The 22,561-nt window shown below is 41.8% G+C and overlaps 1 protein-coding gene across 1 annotated transcript; it reads left to right on the forward strand.

Moving 5' to 3' along the window:
* Window positions 1-1,342: 1,342 nt before the first annotated feature.
* Window positions 1,343-22,147, forward strand: LOC139924117 (F-box/LRR-repeat protein 7). The gene is made up of 4 exons (XM_078291417.1): window positions 1,343-1,436; window positions 5,559-5,648; window positions 18,830-19,447; window positions 20,661-22,147. The coding sequence occupies exons 1-4, from the start codon at window positions 1,400-1,402 to the stop codon at window positions 21,395-21,397; spliced, it is 1,482 nt and encodes a 493-aa protein (XP_078147543.1). The 5' UTR covers window positions 1,343-1,399; the 3' UTR covers window positions 21,398-22,147.
* Window positions 22,148-22,561: the final 414 nt, after the last annotated feature.

Consider the following 22,561-nt stretch of genomic DNA (forward strand, 5'->3'; position numbering starts at 1 on the left):
ACTTTGGTCAAAAAAAGGCTACAGAAGTTGTATTATAGCAGTTTATTTGAAATGCATTGTCACTTTATTGTATGTATTGCAGTTTTCCTTTTGGGACAAGATGTTTGGTACAATAATTAAATGGCATTCAATGTGATACCAGAAAGGAGTTCAGCACTCTGGAATGGAAATATTATGGTCTGTAATCTCTAATTACTGCTAAGAATTAGTGAGTGCCGTCGGCACAGCAGTGCTGCTTTTCCTGGGCGCCAGCCAGAGCAGCAACCAATATAGCCCAAAATATGTGAATAATCCAGTGCATACCAGAAGTCTGGAAATAGACTTTTAATTATATCATCAATATTATGCCAACTAATGCAGAGAAGCAAGCAATGTGTTTTGCATCAAAGCTTCATCAGGTCCACAATGTGTTGAACAGCAGAAAATGTGACCTTTTGTGAATGGTAAATATTTGCATCTCACCACTGAATTTAGGTACTAAATCCCTCTGTTGGCCCTCCAAAAGGTAAGCATCTATCAATATTAAGTGTAAATCAATTTCAATATACCTATACAGAATGCATTCCAATTTATGTGGTTATTTAGGCCTACTTACCACTCATTTTTATAGGGGTTATTTCAGTATACCCTTAATTATAAAAGGGATAGTTCCAGTCATCAATTCTAATTGGCTGAGTCAGTCAGTAAATTTAGTCACACTTGTGATGGCATAACAGTTAATTTAAAAAAAAGACTTATGATTGGCAAACACTTTGTTTAGCTACTGTTCAAGAGCTATGCTGAGTAGCAGTTTATTCTAAGTTTTTGTAGATGGAGATGTTTATTGTACATTTGCGTTCCTTTACAGCTGTTTAATAAAAGCAATAAGCCACTCGTTTCGTGTCTAACAACGTCTCTTAGCTGTTCTAACTTCGCTGTGAAGCACGGCCTCTCCTGTCTTTTGTGTTTTTTTTTTAATATCCACATCTCCCTCCTTGGTCTGCGGGCTCTTTAAATCCAAATCCACTGGCCGACTGCTCTGCGTCCTCAAGAAAGTTGCTTGGCTGCTGTGACTGGCCGCACTCAACCTGATAAACAGCTGCTTACCATTTAGGGCAGTTGAGAAAGTTTTCTCGATAGCCTGCTCCACGAATCGGGATTTTTGTGAACAACGCAGCCCGGGGATGTTCAGATATAGCGAGTCTACATTGTTGGGAGCTGAAGTCTGGATTCTAGGTTTGCGTAATGTTGAGGCGTTCTCTATTCAACATCTGGATTAACTATTTGGAGTCAGAGTCAGCGGCCCTGCACAAAACTCTGCATGTCTAGCCTATCTCCTCCTGGAAAGACTGTCTGTTACTCTGGAATTTAACTGCTTTTGATAACCCGAGTTTTGCGCATAGATTATGTATTCTTTACAATGGGTGCGAACAATGGAAAACAGTATGGAAGCGAGGGTAAGTGCTGTAATTATCACTAAAACATCTGTTTGTTTTTTTATATTCGACTTTTAAAGAACGTTTTGCCTACAAATCCATTTAGATTGACCTTTAGTGCTCTTCGAGTGTAAAATAACGTTATATGTAGCGAGTCCGCTTGCTTTGAACAAAATTGAAAATGCCAACGTTAACGTGTTATACAGTGCGCATTTTGTTGGGTCTGATACTTCAGTTTTTGCTCTTGGATATTATTAGTAAGCTAGCTGAAAGCTAGCGACGCTCGTGCTATTCCTACTATTTCTTTATTATTATGATTCTCCCTAAAACCTGAACTTTAACTTCTTCTACATATTTTCAGCTGGAGGCTCCGTTCCAAAATATTCAGGCTCTCTAGGATATGTGCTGACGCATTCAACTTTTGTTACTCAACTTTTGTTACTCAACTTTTTATACTTTTTTATATGTAACCTAAATATATTTTTCCCAATAGAATTGAATGGTGTAGAGTGAATAGTGACATCTGGTGGTCAAGTTTCAAGAAGTTCTCAAAGATTAGCTCTTTCTAACGAATTCAACTTTATAACATTTCAAGCTGAAGCAAACTTCCAGCTCGCCCACACATTTTCTCCAGGAAATGGCCATTTCTAGTTGACCTTACTGTCCATCTTGCTCCAGGCAAGTTTCCTCAGTATCCCTAAAGCATTTTAAATTCATGTCAAGGCAACACAGACTTGCATAGTAAACATTTGACTCCTATCATAGGCCTTTAAGTTGAAGTTTATAGCACAGATGAAAGTTTTGACCAGTAGCAGTTAATTAGGAATAAAGTGAAGTTTAGTAAAACACTTATCTCACACATTTAACCATATTTTATTCCTAATAGTCAACAACAAATGACCAAATGACCATATTCATACAGCAGTCTTGACCCATTCAAACAACAACAAATAGTAATCTATGGGATATTTTTTTAACTTATCCCTGCAAGTCTAGCTGGGTTAAAGGACATGACCAGTGTTTTGACATCATCACTCATTCTTATCTTGATATGAGCTAATTCCAGAGATTTTTGTCCAAAATCCTTGACCATTGTTGTTTGATTTGGTAGCCATTTTGTGCTCATTCTTCACTGCCATATGCTTCCAGTTCATGTTACAATGTGTATTAGACACCTTGAAAACACACAAAATGACTACATTCATGAAAAAAATATGCTAACCTGAGAGGTGTCACTCAGAAAAATTGTGGTTCTTCAGCTCCGCCCATTGAGGTTTAACTAAATAAATTATTTCAGCCTCCACATTAGAAATGTTTGTATAAATAAAACTCCAATCTGCTCTCTTCCTAGGCCAACAACTAGAGAGCAAAGATTGGAACCAAGATATAAAATCTGGACCTGCTCCTTCTGGGGCTGACACTTTTTCTGCTTCAGAATTTATATTACAATGGAATTAAGCCAATTTAGGTAGAAAAAGTCATTGAAAAAATAATTGAAAAAAAAGTGATTTGTCTGTTTTCTGCTGAGCAGCTCCAGATGGGTCTTACCCAGAGTTCATAGCAACTTGGAACTCATGAATTTGTGATGACTGATCTTGGACCAGTGAGCTCCTTTACATTCAAGCATTAGGTGGAAAAAAAACTGATGTTGGCTATGGAGCTTTTAGGTTTGTTGCTGAATAATAGTCACCTTGCAAGGTCTTGACTACTGCTAGCACAGCAAAGATAACAGATGATTTATAGTTGGCACTTGGCGAGTTTGCACCTCTTGGCATAGCCTACTTTTCATCCTACATTAGTGCAGACAGCTCTAAAAGCAAACAGCTCACTCAAAGTCACCATAGACCCCTATGCTGTTTGTTGATGTGGCATCACCTGGCGTTAAGATGAGGATATCAGAGCTCTAACCTAACTTCCCCACTTGAAACTCGTACTTTTTGTGTCCACCCAAGAACTAATTTAATTTTTTGGTTTTAGTGTAGAGGTTTATAAATCAACAAACATTGACTGGAGTATCCTACACCAAAGTAGTATTAGTAGTATTCCCCTTAATTGCTTATGAACAACTTTGCAGGAAAAAAATGACACCTCAGATGTGAGTGTGTCTTCTTCATCAGATGGGGTGACTTTGGGGGGTTTCAAGGTGTTTAAGGCACATTTTCTGATACAGTGGAAACCTATGTCTGTGATAAATCACCACAACATGGCTACTGGATATCTCAATACTGGAGGAAGATGCTAGCCAATAGTCTGATGTATTAACTCCTTTCTATAAATAACATTGCACTTATATGGACTGCTGTCCATGCCAAGTATCTGAAGTATTGTTGCATGCTTTCTCAAAAGAAAATAATGCATAGTCATGTTACAGCCATCTTGATAGTACCAGTGTATCAATTACAAGAGCAAAATTCTGCAGTCCATCTGTCCACATCTGTTTTCAAGTCCGACTCCACAATTAATTACACATTGGTCACAAATATGCAGCAACTCTCCTCCAACACATTATATAAGCATAAGACAGGAAGCAGGAGCTTTTCTGAAAGTTGTTTTTTCCATAAAAGACAGCAAACAATTCTGAGGCACCTCGCACAGATCTACATGTGTCAGACCAAAGGCCCCGGGGAGGAATCCTGAAACCACCGAAACATTAAAATCTTGTTATTTTGTCTCAGCTAAGATATTGATGGAGGACATTCTCTCAAGTGGACATCTGCAAGCTCCTCAGCCATGAATATCTGACTCATTTCTGAGGACTGTAGTGGAAGCCGTAGCAGATGTGCTGGCTCAGTGATGTCACCACAACATGTCGTTTATACCATACTCATACCATATGAGCTGCATTGGTTTTAAATAATTCTGTGAGTGTGTGTGTGTGTGTGTGTGTGTTTTGGGGGGTGAGTGTGCGTACTCGGGTTGCAAGACGGGGTTAAACATGAAATTTGTCAGTCTTGTAACCTTTAGATTATTTTAACTGTTATGAACTCAATGTATAGCATTTTCTTGGATATATATTATTATAATAGCTGGCTCAGACTGCTTTCTCCTTCACAAGCTTTCATATTTACTACTGTTTTTGGCAGCTGTCAACTCTATTTAGATGGCTGCACTTGACGTGCATGTGGGTGTGACTGTTTGACTGTTTGAGAATACCTCTCAGCCTGTCATGCTGGGTAAAAGGCACATACTTAGTCTCAGGAAAGCCACAAAGCCGCATTTATGATCTGACAGAGGAATGAAGTGCAATAAACAACTGCTCCACAGGCAGCCTGCAGTCCCCATAGCTTGCAAGACTATGGCACTCTAGCAGCAAAGAGGTACACTGAAAGGACATCTTGTTGAAATTCAGCACTCCTATGCAAGGTCACCAACATTATATCTTTAGTTGTAATACTCTGCCTGTGTAGATATAAAGGACTAAAATGGATTAATGCAAGCACAGCTCATAAAGTAAAAGTTGTAAATCAATGTAAAGGCAATAAAAGGCACTTTCGAGTGGCTGTTTTGCAGGCTGAATGACCTAAGAAGTATGCTGTTGATGAGACATCTAACTGTAATCATACATCACATAGAGCGATTACTTGTATCTCACTCAGGAGTGTTTCCTCATTGGTTCCCCATGGAAGTAAAGGCTAAAGGGGATTTCTGGAAACTTTTATTCTTCATCCAAATATCAAGAAGGGACACTTACTCAAACAAACGAGCAGAGACTTTGTGCATGTGCCAAGGCTAACTATTCATCCAAAATTGAGGAACATAAAAGTCATGAAAGGAGAGAGCGATGGGGCTTATTTTTCCTTACACTTCATACCTCCTTACCATACTAAAACATCATCAAAGTGAGATCCCACCTCTTTCAAGTGTAAAGCCCATATCTCCACACAAAGTAATCTTCAGGAATTAAGAAAGGTTGACATCCATATATTTCTGAAAGATTGCTTTTCAGATGCTCTAGGGTAAAGAACCTTCAATTCTGCATATGAAGTGCTGTGCAAACTTTCAATTCAAGCAAAGAAAAACACAAAATCTGGGGTTACAAGCTTCTCACACGACAGCAACATACAGAATATGACATTAAATTAAACTCAAGTTTGCTATCCTGTGTCAACCTAGTTTCTGTTTTTCTTGACATGTTCCCTACAGGTAAAGGGAGCTCAAGCATCTCTTCTGACATAAGTTCGAGTACAGATCACACACCAACTAAAGCTCCAAAGAATGTGGCTACCACCGAAGGTAAGGCATCTGGTGCTCATTAACCAAACTCCCCTCCCTTCTTTCCCTCCTTTTCTTCTCCCGCCTCCCTCCCCTCTTCCCCTCATCCACTCTCTGTACTGCCTATTTTTGGAGAAACCTGTGTGTTCCTGGGATAACCCTAAATTGAAAACAAACTCGCAGCTCCCATCAGAACCAAGAAGCCAAAGGCATTTCTCCTGGCTTCTCATGGTGGAAGAATGCTTATCTAAACTGTGGTAATATCAGGCCTTAAGTGTTGCCAGCGAGGGAGGTATGTGTGTGAAGAGAGAGGAGAGTTTGCAGGAGACGGAGACGGTGTGGGGAGTGAAAATGAGAGAGTCGAACTTCACCTTCCAGTCAGACGTTGTTGTTCCTCGTCTCTGGCTCTCTGGCTCCCTCTCTCCTCCCCGTCTCCACCGCCTGCCCAGGCAATCCTCCAACCTGGCAGCCTCACTGCAGGCAACTGCTCCTCTTTGTGAGCAGTGTATGTGTTGCGAATGTAAACTGTATGCTCACTGTAATAGTTCAAAAATACTTTACAGCTGACAGATGCCTTTTGAAGCCCCTTGTCAACAGCTGTCTTAAATGAGGATCTGTCTGTTACATTTTTTTTAACAGTGTGTCAATCAAAGGAGCTGATTTTTCTACAGAACACAACAAACCATAGGAATACAGAATCATGTTTTCTTGAGTTGGTGCTATGCTTTGTACAACTCTTCAAGGCCTCAGCTCTCATAGTCATAGCTCAGAAAGTACTGTAATGCCAGGTGATATATCATCAGTGCAGCCTCTTGGCCAGGTCTCCCCTGTAAAAGAGAAATTGCTTCTCAATGGGACTTCCTGGGAAAATAAAGGTAAAATAAATAAATAAAAGAACCCTAGGGTCTTGCAAAAACCTTATATCTCTCAGTAAACTTCTCAGCAGAACCTAGCTGATTTTGTAGTCTTAGCTTTGAAAATTGCAGTAAAAAGGTAGGACATGACAGTATACAACTTATCTCACATTTCTATAACTTTTAAGTTTTACAAGAGCAGTCTAACATGCAGCTAACCCCAGTGAGCATGCTCATTTTAGATTTTTTTATATATTATATATATTTTATATATTATAGATATTTTATCCACCAATTAAACAACATTCATATAGTGCGAGGTGTTTACCAATGATGGGACACTTAAAGGGCCATTGAGTAATCTATGACTTTTAGCAACTTCTATCAGCAACCAAAATTGCAGCAACATCGACAGATGACTGGTACAGTTTACGGTGGCCTGTAACTAACATAAATAATAGTCACATTTTCACAGCAGAGACAAATAAGGCAGCTAATCAGAGCAGAGATTCAACAGAAATGTCTAGTGAAGAGGTAATATATCACAAAATATACATATACATATATATATATAATACAATACAAAATACTGTAATGATAATACTGCTTTGGCATTTGCTTTTTTTGGCAACCCTATCAACCCCCTGAAGATATATTATGGTGATTTTGTGATGGGACAGTAAAAATCATACTTATTGCACCTTTAAAGCATATAATAAACTTAAAATATATAAAGTGGCATCTCTGTTTTCCTCTGAGACTACCAGCAAAAGCTGAGATGGATATCTTGCCAGCTGGCACTTCTTTTTAGTATTAAAAAAGAATGCAGCACACTGCTTCCAGTTCTCCCACATTTATTCAACTAGTGCACAGCGTTTCGACTCAAGGTCTTCATCTGGTATCTAGCACAGGAAGAAACAGGTGTCCAATTGTAGTCAATCAACCATGATCACTTCCTGACAGGAAGTTCTTCCATTGATTTGATACAATACAAACAGATTACAGTTTACACCATACAATCCCAGAATATATCAGCATTATCCAGTGTGGTGGAGAAATGGCAATACAGTGTAAACAAAGATCAAACGTCTTTTTGATAGACACAGAACTCTCTCGCCGCTCACAAAGTTATGAAATGCACACACACACACATATATATACTATATATATATATATATACACACAGGCCTCTCATGCATAGTCATCACCAAACTTAAATTTGCTTTGAGCTTGATGAATGGGGTATTCTTGTGGTTTACAGCTGCCCACAAGAAAACAAATACCAACCATAGCCTGTAGTTGTAACTGTCAGTCAGCTCGAGATTTCAAGGTGTTGCTTAGAGAGAATAGAATGGAGCGGAGAGAAGAATGCGTCAGGCAAATTCCTCATATAACATCAGATGCAATTGTGGTTTCATGCAAAATGTGTGTGAATTAGTACGTTTGCTTTTCAGTATGAAGAAGTATCCGCGTGCTGCCACTGGCTTAACATCCGCCAATCCCTCTCCACATTTAGTGAGGTTAATTCACTGATGAACAATCCAATTAGCTGTTTGTGAGCTTTACCCTGCTGGTCAGTTCAGTTCAGTTCAGAGTGTGCTTTCAGACAAGGGAGGTTATTGTTTCTCATGCGGCTCCGTTGAACTGGCGGAAATGAAATGCTGAGTCACTGGGAATTCTCCATCGAAAGAGCTGCTGGAACTCCGAGCAGGGGATTATGGGAAATTGATAATTGTCCTGAATGTGTCTGCCTGGAGAACAACCTGTGCAGATAGATATATAGAGAGAGTATAGACCGTGGCCAGTGGCTACCCGACCATAATTTCCCTCCTGTGTTATGACCGAAATTGTTATTTTTTTCTCCCTGCTAAGTGGGAGTAATTACATGGTCTGGAACCGCCACAGCCACAGTCAAATCCCCCCTCCTTAAACAGGCATACACACACATGGATGCACACACACAAACACACGCACACACACACATACACACATACACTGACAGATCATACACTCTGTGCCCACCCAGTCCTGTGGTCCACTAAACTAATCAGGAAGCAGTCTGGTCTGTATCCCCACCACACGTTGGGAGTATTCAGATTAGGATGGAGGGCTAGCACAATGTTCTGCTCTTCATGCTGGAGTATTGTCTTTCTGCTAAAATAATAATACTGATGGTCTGGAAGATTGATTTTGACAAGGTAAGTGTTTCGTAGTAATATGTCTTGTTGCATCAGTATAAATGTATATAGTTTGGAATCATCTATTCCTAGATAAGTTTAAGACTAATTTGCATCAGTATACAGATGGAAAGTAGGTCATTGCCCCTCTTCGCTGGCCTGACATGTTTTCCCCCACAAAATCAAAATGAGAAAGATATTCTCATTTGTCCTCTTCGCAAAGTTTGAAAACAAAAAGAGCCGGGCAGTCATCTGGCGTGCTTTTGCAATGTGTCTCTGTTTTCATTTATTATTTAGAAGGGCTTGTGGTGGCCTGACCCAGTTGAGATGCTTATTAGCTGCAGACTGAAACGCGCAGTACTGTACAGTAAATCCTTCCTGTGGGACGGAGCTGAGCGTCTCACAGCAGGGGTTAAACTATGACCCCGCAGTGTCTGGGCCTCCAGGGTTTGCTTTGGCACACCCATACTCAGGGGTACCTCAGGAATGTGCCTCAGACATGGCAGTAGCGTGCAGGAGCAGAACTGACAACACCCTTCGATGCGTGGCCTCTATTTTGTAACTTTGGGAAACCGCTGTTTTGATCCTGCTGTATCAGCTGGCGTTGGTGTCAAGCTTCAGCCTCGGATATAACACAGACTCAGAGGGACGTTGATCATGTCAGAGCAGCCATGCTATGGGGTTAACTCCTTCATCCATTTGTCACGGCACCAGGAAGGTAGCTGAGAAACAGGGAATGGTGGGAACAATGCACATGCCTACTTCCTTTCTGTCTGCCAAGGACCAAAGAAACTGTGATAAGAGTGAAGGGGAAGACTTACTCTCTGCCTGCACGCCAGAAAACACTGTGTCAAGAGATTACACTGTAAACATGTCACTATTCATATGCAAATTCCCATTAGGTTGAAGGTTAGGCAATAAATCATACGGATTCTAAATCTCTGCAGATCTCTGTTCATTTTATGCTTAGAATCAAATACAGTCTATCTATAAACCCAATGAATCTGATTTGCATTATGTTTTGATTAGCTGGAGCAGCTTTCCTAATGATGGCTATAGAATCACAAACTCAAATCTAATATAGTAAATACCATGCCCTCATAACATTGATCAGCTCCAGGTCAGAGTATTCCCACGTTGGCTATTCTGAGGGCAGACTGGGGGTCAGCTGTGCAGTCTAAACAGCTCCGCAGAGAAAGCTCCTGTCTCCACGATGTTAATATTTTTGCCCTCCCAAGGGCAACAAATCCCCTACACTTCATCTGTAAACTAACCTCACACTCCGATGACCCATTTAGTTGTGTTTACTCAACTAGATATATCGTATTTCAGTGTTGATTTTTGCTATGCCAAATATGAAAGAGCCTGCAATGAGGTGTTTGTGTCTGTCATTGTCATGACATGCACAGCAGTGAAAAGATGTAAGTGGCTGTCCTCCACTAAATCAAAAATGTATCATTCATCTGTAGTAATTATTGCAGTATATCTTCTAAGCCAAACAATAATATGGACACTGGGCAAACTGCAAGCAAGTGTGACAAATTTATCTGTTCAGAGCGTTGGGGAAACTTTGTGCCGCATTTGTTCTGCAGCTCGACAGCTGTGTTGAAAGGTGCTCAAACAGGCTGAGAAGTTTGTTTTGTTTGCAGAGGAAGCCTCACTGTTTCTGCAGGGAAATATTTGGCAGGTGATAGACTACCAAATCCCAAATGCTATATGTTTGATTGCTTATGGATTAGAAGCAGCAGTGTTTGAGATTTCTTTCATTTCATGCGCAGAAGTTAAGAGTTTCAATAAGTTTTGTACTTGCAAACTGCGGGCAAGACCGCTGGAGGACAAACCGTTTTGAGCATTTCAAACTAGGACACAAATCAGCACGCAGCAGTTATTTTAAGACCTTTTCAACAAGCCTATCTACAGCAACTGTAAACAGAATTACCAATGGTTTACTTCTCTTGCAACCTAATTCTCTTTGGAAGTTGTCTATTTGAAGAGAAGACAGAGAGGAAAAGAATGTCAATGCTGTTTTCCCCATATTTTCTCCATCAGCTGTCCTGGCTCCTCCCCCTGCCTTCTCTCTTGCTCCCAGAGCCAGGAAATTTGAGTGAAAATGCACAGAAAAGGGCGGCGAGAGAAAAAAGAAAACAAGTGAAAGCCGTTTACTGAAGGAGGAGGGGAAGGAAGGCAGTTGAGCAGTGCTCCATCTCATAACTCTTCTCTGATTACTGCTTAGTCTTCTTATGCTCTGTCTCAGGGAGGAAACACAGTCCCTCTTGTTTTGAATGCGTTTGCCATTTTAGTTTCTTCAACTGAGTCCCGTTTTTCAGTGCTGTTGCCGGAGCATGTTGGACAGGAGTTGGGAAAGATGCCACTTGGCCGAAACATATGCTTGCTGCCTGTAAGATTTTGGCTCACAAGTGATGTTTTTACTGTTATACACCTGGGTCTTTGGGCTTTTATGCGGCAATATGACCGCAGTTGTGGACCAGCTGAACTGACACATTGGACATCACCTTCTCCTCTCGCTCTGTGGTTTGTCTCGTTACGTAAGAGGGAAAGTGTCAGCTGTGGCTAAAGCTGCAATAGTATGTAGATGAGAGGAAAATTACAGCTCTCCACTGTACACTATTCTTCTAGGGGTCGTGGCTGGATAAATGGTGTTTTATAGAACCGTCACTATTTGAAGAACCACCTGCTAACTGACTCTTTTTGTTTGAGGAACCATTAGTGGTTCAATGTAGTACCTGGTCCTTCCATATAGAGCGAAATGGTTATTCAGTAGTTTGACTTTAATAATACCTAACTCCAATGGAACAAAGAAACATTTACTTTTACTTTTGGCGGTCTAAGCATCAGCCTTTGGAGCAAGTTTACCATTGATGACCCTGGTTGAAACTTCGCTTGAACTTGCACTATTAAGTCTCCATGCTGTCTATATAAAAATAAAATAAGTGTAAGGCAAATCAGAAGCTTCTATGGTTCTTAAAAAAGGTTAATTTAATCCAGCTGATTTGGAGCATTTCATGCATTTGCTTATGTCTGTGAGGAACCTTTCTACAAGAGTTTTAAGTGTGCAAAAATGGCACTGCTACTGCCCAAGACAAAACAACCAGTTTGTCAAAAGTGTAGCCTCACATCTTTCAGTTCCACAGAACGGAGCATGCAGCTTTTGAGTTTCCCAAGTCCCTGCACCTCCCTTTTTCTGCTGCTTTAACCACATGAGATCATTACATTTGCTCCTCATCATAACCAAATCAAGCCTTTGGGCTAGTGTGTGTGCGTGTTTCCATTCCTATCTGAACTGCAGTTCTTGTGTGTTGTGCATAGCCAATGTTATCCTCCTCGGTCATTTAACATGACTATCACTCTACACTTGCTGTCCACACACACTAGAACCAAAACTAAAAAGGTTAAACCTATAGAAAGCCAACTCATGCACACTCAATATCCCCTGCGTAGAACTTTCAAACTCCATTTCCCCATCTTGACATCCTGATTTAACAACCTGTAAAAGATTGCATCACCTTCTTATATTTCAACGCCGGTGATTTGCAAAACCCCGGATCAGTTTAGTCCCCTGTGCCAAACTGCTGTTGGAGTCTGGAATGTCATCTCCGTTCTGGAGAATTAGTGCTGTGATAAATAGATATGCGTTCAGCACACACAAAGGCTCTTCTCTGAAGGAGTGAGTTTGAGTAGGTCAAGCCTTTAGGTTTGGCTTTCAGATGTCTTGAGTATCTGCAGTCCTCCCCAGCTAAAGATTTACAAAGTACAAAGGAGTGGGGAGATGATTGTGTCCTTGGAACAGACAGTAGGGCCTTCAGAGGCACAAAGCTGCCCCGAGGAAATTAGTAGTGTTTCGGGGGAAGCATGTCAGAGGGCCTGGCGCACACATAGAGAACCCTGGTGCTGCACAAGCTTCAAAAACGACTTCGGTGTGAGAGACTAGTTGCAGTCCAGCAGTAGTGTGGGGGTTGTGTGGAGCTGAGAAGTCTGTTTCCTGTCCTAGTGTGCACATTGTAAAGAAACCACCAGGCCCTATTGTCTTTCAGGTTGTCTAGTGACGTAAGACCTTCCTGTAGTGAAGGCCTTGCTGATAGCCGAGCCGCCGAACTGTACAGTAATATCAACTTCCATGTATTCAATAAAACACAAGATAGACCCAGATGTTTTTTTGTCCTAATAGCACTCTCTTTATTTCAGTCGGATGTTTCTCTTAAAAAAACTGAAGCACATGGGTTTGCAGACCGGTGTTTTAGTGTTGGGAATTTTAAATATATGCATTATGGATCCTGTTCAATCTCTTTTCAGTCAAATAGCTATTTTCTTTGTAACACTTACCCCTCTTTTATCTATTTGGAAGAGATTTGACTTGTGCCTTTCCCTGACCATTTAGGATTAGGAAATGAGTGTCACTGATTTCCTCACATACTGTACACCATCCTATCATATAACCGCACCCCATCACTCCCACCCCATGGACTTGGCAGGGAGGAGCACCGTGGAGAAGACTGAGGAGCAGGAACATGTCACATGGCTAATGGCATTGAGGTAATGGATTGGTCTGTTCTGCCAGATGCAGCGGTAATAATCCCACTAGCTCCAGACAGGGTCTTAGCAGCGCTTCACAGCGCTGCAAGATCCTGAATAGAATCCCTCTAGCTTTAGTTTATGACCAGACTGCGTCAAAGTCTGGATTGACCCTGCCTGTGCACTTGTCTCCGTCTCTGGTAAAGTCTGCAGGCTCTTTTGCCAATTTATCTTCCCCTTTTCTTTTCTTTTTGGAGGCCCACAAATGATTCCCCGAACCCTCTCGCTCCTCTGTTTCCCCTCCCCAGGCTTAATCCGTTTGTGTGTATTACTTTTTCTGAAATGTATCAACCTTTGTGTCATTTACAACACTCAGAACAAACAGCTGCGGCTCTTCATCTTGCAGTCATCTTGTCTTTCCAGTGATCACTCCGATTGATTTACATTAAACTTCTGGTATCAAAGGATGCTCCACATGTGTCCCAGAAGTTGGGGTAAGCTGATGTTAATGGGATCCTGCTGGTGGACTGCTGTGGATCATCATAGATTTCGGCATTAGTGGCAAATGATTTCAGCCAAGTATGCCTTGCTGTGGCTATATGCACATTCAAAATGCATGAGTTTCTCTTTCATTTTCCCACTGCCCCGTTGTTCTTTGTCCAGGGAAAAGACCAGATGTTCGACTATTTTCCCTCTGATTTTCCCAAACCAAAATGAATCTTCCACCATCTGCACTCGCAGCACCTTCAATAGAAGTTTAACCAGCTGCATGATATTTGTTCTGTTAATGATAGGTTTGCAAGCTATAGAGAGATATAAAACACGACACAACTTACACAAATTTTAGCAGTGAGTGAGAGTTACGGAAAAGTTCATGCTCAGAGGTGGGAACTCCAGGTATATGTTCCTAACTTGTCCATCATTTCCAAAAAAACAATGATAAAGTTGATAACTGATATTATTTTGGGTCTGTTGGTAGAATTTAGTTAGTTTTGTTTAGAGGATAAACAGTCCAACTGTTAGTAGTAGTAGTAGTAATAGTAGAATTTCTTTTTTGAGACAGTAGAATAGTTGAGAGGCACGCTGTGTATATGTGAAGATGTAGTAGAACAGACTTGGTGTGGTCCTGGATTTTATCCCAAAGAAACAGGCCCTTCAGAGCAAAATGTGGTTCCAGATGTGAGGATTTTAACCTTTAAACCATCTCAGGCATGACAATATTCTTTCTGTACCTGAAGGATTGTGATTGTTGTTTTTTTTATTTCAGGTACAGTGATTTGTTTCATCTGGATCTTTGTGTTATGTCTGGCAGTTTTTTGTCTGCATTCTTTTTATGTCTAAGGCTGCGGCTCTTTATTTACCCAGGGCAAATGGCGTGCAGTAGAATAATAATTAATTTAGACTGTCAAAAGGAGGGTCTACATGGCTTTAAAAGACAGTGCGTGTTTGTCTTACTCTTGGGACTGGATTGAGTGTCTTTGAACACTATAGCAGACAATGTGTAGAACCACAGAGGGAAGTTCAACTTTTATAAGTCATGCTCTAGCTAGTGAAGGCTGACTGATGCCGAGGCTGGAATCTAGAGTTTATTGTAAAACTCTGTTTTTAATCAAGCTCACAATTTTTCATAACTGCTGAGGTTGGGCGCCATGGCAAACAGTAGTGTGTGTTGTTCGTTGAGAATGTGGGTCTCAATACTTTTCTGCAAGAGCAGGTTTTAAATACGGATTGCAACTGCAGTGTGCATGCAGCATCAGTGGTCAGTGGTGTTTTTAAAAACAGATGTCTCGCTTAACCAGTCAACATCACCAGTGTCTTTCTGGGAAAACTTCATTCTTAGATATCATCCTTTCGTGTATCCATCTTTTAAAGTCGTGCTCTTCCTAAAAGAAGGTGCTATCTATCCATAATGCGTTGAAACAAAGCAAATGGAAAGCTGTCTTCATTTAACTTTTCCCACCAGCTGTGTGAAAGCGTGGCTTAGAGAGAAAGGAAGGGAAGGGAAGGGGGGGAAATGTACTCTAATTAGTAGCACTGTGATTCTCCGAGCTTGGAACGTTCTTATGATCAGTGACACATGTAATTACGCAATTTGGAAGTTGCTCCTTGGCCAGTGGCAGCTGAGTTTGTCTCCTGCGTGCAAAATCCATTGCATTAGCTTGGATTTGGATAATAAAACAGTGCCTCATTCATCCATCAAAACTAATGGTTCAAGTAATGTGTTTGTGTCAGGCATGCACAAGTGGAAAATCTGATCTTCTCCTGGATGTCAAGATTTTGGCACCGCAAGACCCAAACATGTAGATCTTTTTGATGTTTCGATACCATAGGATTGACCCCTAAATTTGCAGTTAAGTATAGATATCATTGCATTATCAATACTCATGTTATTTAGTGAAGCAAATGGGATCACATAGGCCCCTTTGGACCAGATGTCAAGAATATACTGACTTCCAGTTGTTTGTATAGTGCTGTGTTGCGCAGTGTGTGGCTCCAGTCATGTTGGATAAATCCACAAACACTAGGTATTAACTCAGGAATCTTCCAAGTACTTGAATAAACACAAAAGCTCAGAACCATCATTGCCATCATGAAATATTTGGACAGGCTTGTGAAATTTGAAATATATGAGGTATTTAATCAATTTTGACCTCGGACCATAAAATCCTTTGTATAAGTTATGAAATGTATTATCATCAGCGAAAGCCATTTGAGAGCAGCACAAGCCAAGATAAGTGAGACGACTTCTCGGGAATAACCCAACCTCTATTCATGTTGGTGTTTAATGCTTAACATGCCACATATTTCAAGTAGAACCTATTTAAATCGACCACCCACAAGAAAGAGACGCATTCAAACCCAAACTGAGGTCAACCGTAACCCTTGAGAGAACCCTAAAATCCCAACATCCTCATAAAAGCAGAATAAAATTTGTTTGCCACAAGCTAAATTACAGATTTTTAATGTGCCTGAGTGTTTGATGCTGTTTGGACAGTGATTCTCATGCTTATTTTGTTTGTGTTTGTGTGTGTGCGCGAGAGTTTTAAGGCGTACAAGAGGGAGTTTTAAAGTGCTTAGCTGTGAATCTGAGGACATGTTCCCCCGGGAGGATGAACCTGTGGATGTCATCAGAGGCGGACTGACCCGCGGTCTGGAATACAGATCTACAGGACCGTCTTTAGGAGTGTCACTGCCCGCCCGTCTGTCCTAGCACACAAATCTACATGACAGGCAGGACACTGTCCATTTGTCATGTAAATGCTGACATCGTATAGAACCAGCTGAGTGTCCATCTGGAAGCATCTGTAAACCAACATTATTGAATCTGCATGACTGGCAGTAGAAATTAATGGTCCTCTGTCCCATTTCTGAACCTGCACATTCTGATGTCTGGTCAGTATTGTAAAAGTATTAATTAAGCGACCTAATTTTATGTTAATACATAGTTGACACACTGTTGTAACAATGCAATTATTAATGTTCCAATTCTTAATATTATATTAATTTGTACATACACTCAAAGGTTAGTATAATATAAATTATTACCACCAAAATGTGAAATGTGTTAAATGTTGGGGAGTCATTTGGAATAATTAAATAAGTAATTCATTAATTAATTCCAAAATGAGATATCCAACATTTGGAAAATGTAACATCTACTCTGATAAAATGAACTCATCAATGAGTTATGAGTTATGAATTATTGAAGGTATTAACTGCCTTAAGATTTCAGATTTTGATTTGATTTTGGTCGTAACATGGGAAGATATAAGCACTTGTATTTTTAATACTAAGCACTAATGTTACAGAAACTTTTGTCCAAAAAAGTCCAAAATGGATATATTGCATTTTGGAATGAAAGTCTTAACTTGAGAGCAGTTCCCACATTCTGTAAGTTTGTTTTCATGAAGAAGACTCACTAGAGAAAATTGAATTGAAGAGATTAATTCATCCTGAACTTGCCCCTATCATCACATAACACTGAGCCATAAGATTCCTATTTAGACAGATGCTAATACCTCGTTTTTAGCCGATAAAGCCTTCAGGCTCCCACAGTTGGACAGCCGTTGGTGACATCATACTAGTGACTACTTTCAAAGGCTTTTAGTGATGACTATCAATCCAAGTGAACTCTTCAAGACTGGACGAGGCGAGCTGGAGGGGTGATGAGGAGACGCAGATAGCATCAGAGGAGAGCACTCAGTGTCCCAGCGTGATGGGTCGACCCTGCGAATCAGATCCAACGCCCCGGCCAAAGAAGGCGGCGGCCTCCGCCGTCTCACGCCACAGTGATGGGATCCAGCCACCGCTTCACACGGCTGCGTCTCTAGACGTGGCGGCAATCAGCGCACATCTATCAGGAGGGCCTCAGTGTTTACACAGGACTAACCATAGACTGTCAGCTGCAGCACCAAACTGCTCAGCTGCTTGCTTTGAACCCACTGAGTTCCTGTGATGAAGAGGCCCTGTGACTGCTGCCCAAGTGCCTGGAAGATAAACTTGACACTTGTTTTTTTTTTTCACAAACATCCCAAAACATGATAACAAGATCCATGGAAACCTTAGCACTTAACCATTGATGATAAAAGCTGGTGTAGCTGTGGCACCATCTGTGCTTGAAGGGCTTAAAGGAAAAATTACCCCTAAAACACTAACACTGTTAACAAACACTGTTAAAACAGCTATTGCTCAAGTGCCTTGCATTTCTTTGCCCAGTTTGGTGGTGTACTTATTACTGGCCAAACATAGACAAGATATGTCCAGTGCAACTACAATGGAGTTTAATAGGAACATTTTTTTCAATGATCTAAAACATCAACAGTAAACACCGGGTTTCGGTGTCAGTCCCTCAGAATCAAAGAGCTAGGGCGTATTTCTAGAGCCGCCATTTTGTACCGACGTTCAACAATCATACAGGGAGAAATCCACCGTAGACGAGGAAGAGATACCAATCTCTCCACTGACAGTAGCCTCAATAGACCATAATGCAATGCAGCCATAAGACATGTATAGTATAAGGGGCACAAAGCTCACTTTTTCTTGACTGGAAACTCTCGCTCTCTTGCTCTTACTATCTCTATTGTTATTGTTATTGCTGTCTCCACCTACATTTAAAACCCAAAGTTGAATGCAACAAGTCCACACACATTCTTTGGGGTTGTCAAAACTCATTCCGGGAAATGTAGGAAATCACTAACTGAAGTAGCTGAGGCAGGTTGAGGGAAAGTGGGTACAACAAAAAAATGAAATTCCAACACTTCATCACAAAATAACTCCTGGAATGCACTGACCATCACAGATTGAGGATATATAACTGCAATAGTATCCGAGGGTGGAATTTTCCTTGTAATAGAAGTTGATACAGTAGGTGCCACATTCACAGCGTCTTTGAGAGGTAGAGGGGTTTTGAATAATGACATAAACTGTTAGATAGGAAAATAGTTCAAAAACAGAAACTTTTCCAAACAATGAGGACTTTACTGGGGAAAATTTGTATCTGGGTTATAGATTCTCTGACATCTCAAGCCTTTTTCCTTCCTTTTCCTTTCCTTCCTTTTTTTAGCCTGAGATTAACTCTCTTTCTCTTTCTCTCTTTCTCTCTCTCTGTCTCTCTCTCTCTCTCTTTCCCCAATTTATTCAGGTTTGGACTCGAGCACGCGGACTCTGAGCACCCCCAGCCCTGGTCTTATCCTTCCGTCCAAGTCCTCCTCTCTCTCCTCACCAGCGCTCTCCAGCAACGGCCATGAGACCAACTCCTCCTCTTCTTCTTCTGCCCCCGCTGAGACTGTCGCTGTGGTTCACCCTCAGCCAGGCACTCACACACGCTCCCGACAATCAAAAAGCCACCACCACGCCCCTATCGACCTCCTGCCCGACCACGCCCTCCTGCAGATCTTCTCTCATCTCCCCACCAATCAGCTGTGCCGCTGTGCACGGGTGTGTCGCCGCTGGTACAACCTGGCGTGGGACCCGAGGCTGTGGAGCACCGTCCGGCTAACGGGAGAGCTGCTGCACGCCGACCGCGCCATCAGGGTTCTGACCCACCGGCTGTGCCAGGACACCCCTAATGTGTGCCTGACCCTGGAGACAGTGGTGGTCAGTGGCTGCAAAAGGCTCACTGACCGCGGGCTGCATGTGGTGGCTCAGTGCTGCCCGGAGCTGCGTCGCCTGGAGGTCGCTGGCTGTTATAATATCTCCAATGAGGCGGTGTTTGAGGTGGTGTCCCGCTGTCCCAACCTGGAACACCTGAACCTCTCAGGTAAATAGAATAGTTAATAGCGCTCTTACTCTCATCTTGTGTTTGTAAAGCAGAAATCCCCTAACTAACTATTCTATTCCACTTCTATAACAAACAATTCACTGCAAAAAATCTCCAGTCATTGTGCCAAGTGCCGGTGCCAAGTCATTTAGACTATAAAATTGTAATTCTCTTAAAACAAGTGAAAAAATCTGCCAATGTGCTTAGATAATTTCACTTGTTTCCAATGCTAATCAACTTGTTTCAAGAATTTTGTAAAATCAAGTGTCATTTTCTTGATACTAGCCCAGTGATCTGCCTTATTCTGACTTGTTTCAAGATATTGACATTCATTTCTAGAAAATTCCTGAAACAAGTGAAGCTACAATGGAAACAGGTGGAGTTATCTCACCTCATTGGCAGAATTTTTCCCTTGTTTTAACAAAAATAAGATTTGAAGACTAAATAACTCATTAAGATGGATGTTTTTTGCAGTGTAGAAGATCTCCTCTCTTGATTACTGACTTAGAGCAGGCTCATTCACGATTTTATTGAGGAGTGGCTGCTACCTTACATCACACACATCTGTGGACGTACCTCAAAGAATTCTTCGTCTCAGTCCCTCTCAGCCATTTCTCCTGAAGCTGGGAAAAACATTAGAGGAGCAGGAGAAGCTCTGCCAGTCTTAAGCTCCCATGTGGGAGTTGAAAGGCTTTCTTTAGCTGAAAGCAGGACTTACCTCAACATGAGTAAGAGGACCAGTCTGCTGCTTTCATTAAGGAAGTGACACAAAAAACATTGACTTGGACAGGACTTTGGTGGCAGAGCAAAGTCTGCACCATTAGCAAGAGGAAGTAAGCCCTTTGTTGTAAAAATAGCTTCAAACACTTGTGGTTTTTATTTTAAAGGCTCAGAATAATGAAATGAAGTATATTTCTTTAACTGGAAAGGATGTCCGCATTTTTTCCCCCTGAAAACTGACCCCTTTTTGGTTTTCTTCAAGTTGTTTGCACTCAGAAGTTCTTCATGCTTTTACTTCAGTTCATTGCAGGCACTTAGCCAAACAGAACAGCTTTCACTCTAGCACCCTCAAGTGGCCTTTCATAGCTTTGCTTAGCCTTCAATACTGAGAGTATCTGTGAAGACATGAGCAGTCTACATTGGGGAGAGAGTGTTTGCTTCTGTGATTGCTGACTGAACTAGAGCCAATAACTGTTGCTTCCCCTTCCTCCAGGCTGTTCCAAGGTGACGTGCATCAGCCTTACCCAGGAGGCCTCGCTCCAGCTGTCCCCACTGCATGGCCAGCAGATCTCCATCCACTATCTGGACATGACTGACTGCTTCTCCCTGGAGGACGAGGGCTTGCGCACCATCGCCTCCCACTGCCCCCGCCTAACTCACCTCTACCTGCGTCGCTGCACCAGGCTGACGGACGAAGCCCTGCGTCACCTGGCGCTCCACTGCCCTTCCATAAGGGAGCTCAGCCTCAGTGACTGCCGCTTGGTAGGGGACTTCGGCCTGCGCGAGGTGGCCCGCCTGGAGGGCTGCCTGCGCTACCTGAGCGTGGCTCACTGCACCCGCATCACGGACGTGGGCATGCGCTACGTGGCTCGCTACTGCCCGCGTCTGCGCTACTTGAACGCGAGGGGTTGCGAGGGGCTGACGGACCACGGCCTGGGTCACTTGGCCAGGAGCTGCCCCAAGCTCAAGTCCCTGGATGTGGGTAAGTGCCCCCTGGTGTCGGACAGCGGGCTGGAGCAGCTGGCTCTGTACTGCCAGGGCCTGAGGAGGGTCAGTCTGCGGGCCTGTGAGAGCGTGACAGGCAGAGGACTCATGGCTTTGGCAGCCAACTGCTGTGAGCTGCAGCTTCTCAACGTGCAGGACTGCGAGGTTTCACCAGACGCACTGCGGTTTGTCAGACGCCACTGCAGGCGCTGCGTCATTGAGCACACAAACCCCGCTTTCTACTGAGATGGCGGGTTTTTGGATTGGTCTTCTGACAAGTGGATGTTTTAATATTCCTGCTATGGTGTTGGCAGAGTTTTGGTGGCTGATGTGTCAGGACTTGTTGGAAACTGGTGTGCAATATTCGCCAAAATTGTTCTTTTTAATCTGCATGGTTGTTGATAATGCTGTCCTTTGAAAATACTTCCATAGAATGTATTTAACATATTTATCTGTAAAAAGGTGGAGAAATACAGTATTTCATTGTATTACATTTTGTTCCACGTCACCATGCAATGTAATGCTACATGCTACATGCTACAACATTGAGCACTGGGTACAGATGTGTTACCATTTAAATGCATTGTAATATTCATTGTTTTCATCATCACCTTAAGGCCCTGAAACATAATCATTATCATACATTACTACACCTATTTATAAACAGCAAGTATCTTCAAACTAAGCCACTAAGAATGTAGCTAACCCAGCAACAGAGCAGATCTATAACCTAGTCAGTTTCACTAAGTACTTCAAATGTTCCTCCTTTATGTTGTGTGCATATGCACTTTAAGCAATTTTACTGACAATCACTTCCACTGAGCTCAAAGTGTCATGTTTCAGATGATTTTGTCAATTGAAGTACTGTCAGTTATAGTTTATCACTAGCCAGAGGAATCTCACTGCCAAATAGAAAAAAGTGGTATGGAACCATTGTTTAAAATGAACAGGAACACATTGCTGCTATAACTGCGCCAATAAATGCCTTCAAAAATCTATCCAACTGTGAGCGTTTTATTAAACCCTTCATTACCATTCCAGTAAAATCTTATGCAATGATAAAAAAATGTAAGGCTGTGCATGTGTTTGTGAGCATGGGCATTGATATAAAGTGAAAGAATATTATTCATAAACAGAGTTGTATTCCCCTTTAAGGACTGAACCGTGTGAGTTCAAAGGGTAGTGTAATCAAATTCTCTTCTCCGCACATGGGTGGAACGATTCTTCCTGTTTATTCATTCCATTGGCTGAGTTAAACGTGCCTGTCACCTGATACGGTAGTGAACACACCTGACTGTAGCTTGTATCCACGCCCCAGTGGCACCTTACACATATACTTTGCCCTTTGGCTGTGAGATATGAAGATTTTTGTGACAGAGTTGTAAGGTGAGAGTCCAAACCTCCCCTGCT

The sequence above is a fragment of the Centroberyx gerrardi genome, chromosome 22 (assembly GCF_048128805.1).
Source record: "Centroberyx gerrardi isolate f3 chromosome 22, fCenGer3.hap1.cur.20231027, whole genome shotgun sequence".
Lineage (NCBI taxonomy): Eukaryota > Metazoa > Chordata > Actinopteri > Beryciformes > Berycidae > Centroberyx > Centroberyx gerrardi.

What these genes read in the sequence shown, in the direction of transcription:
- LOC139924117 (XM_078291417.1), top strand. Translation starts at nt 1,400, where the DNA reads ATGGGTGCGAACAATGGAAAACAGTATGGAAGCGAGG. An exon ending in AAAACAGTATGGAAGCGAGG is followed by an intron (nt 1,437 to 5,558) that starts GTAAGTGCTGTA and finishes TGTTCCCTACAG; the next exon opens with GTAAAGGGAGCTCAAGCATC. An exon ending in GAATGTGGCTACCACCGAAG is followed by an intron (nt 5,649 to 18,829) that starts GTAAGGCATCTG and finishes CAATTTATTCAG; the next exon opens with GTTTGGACTCGAGCACGCGG.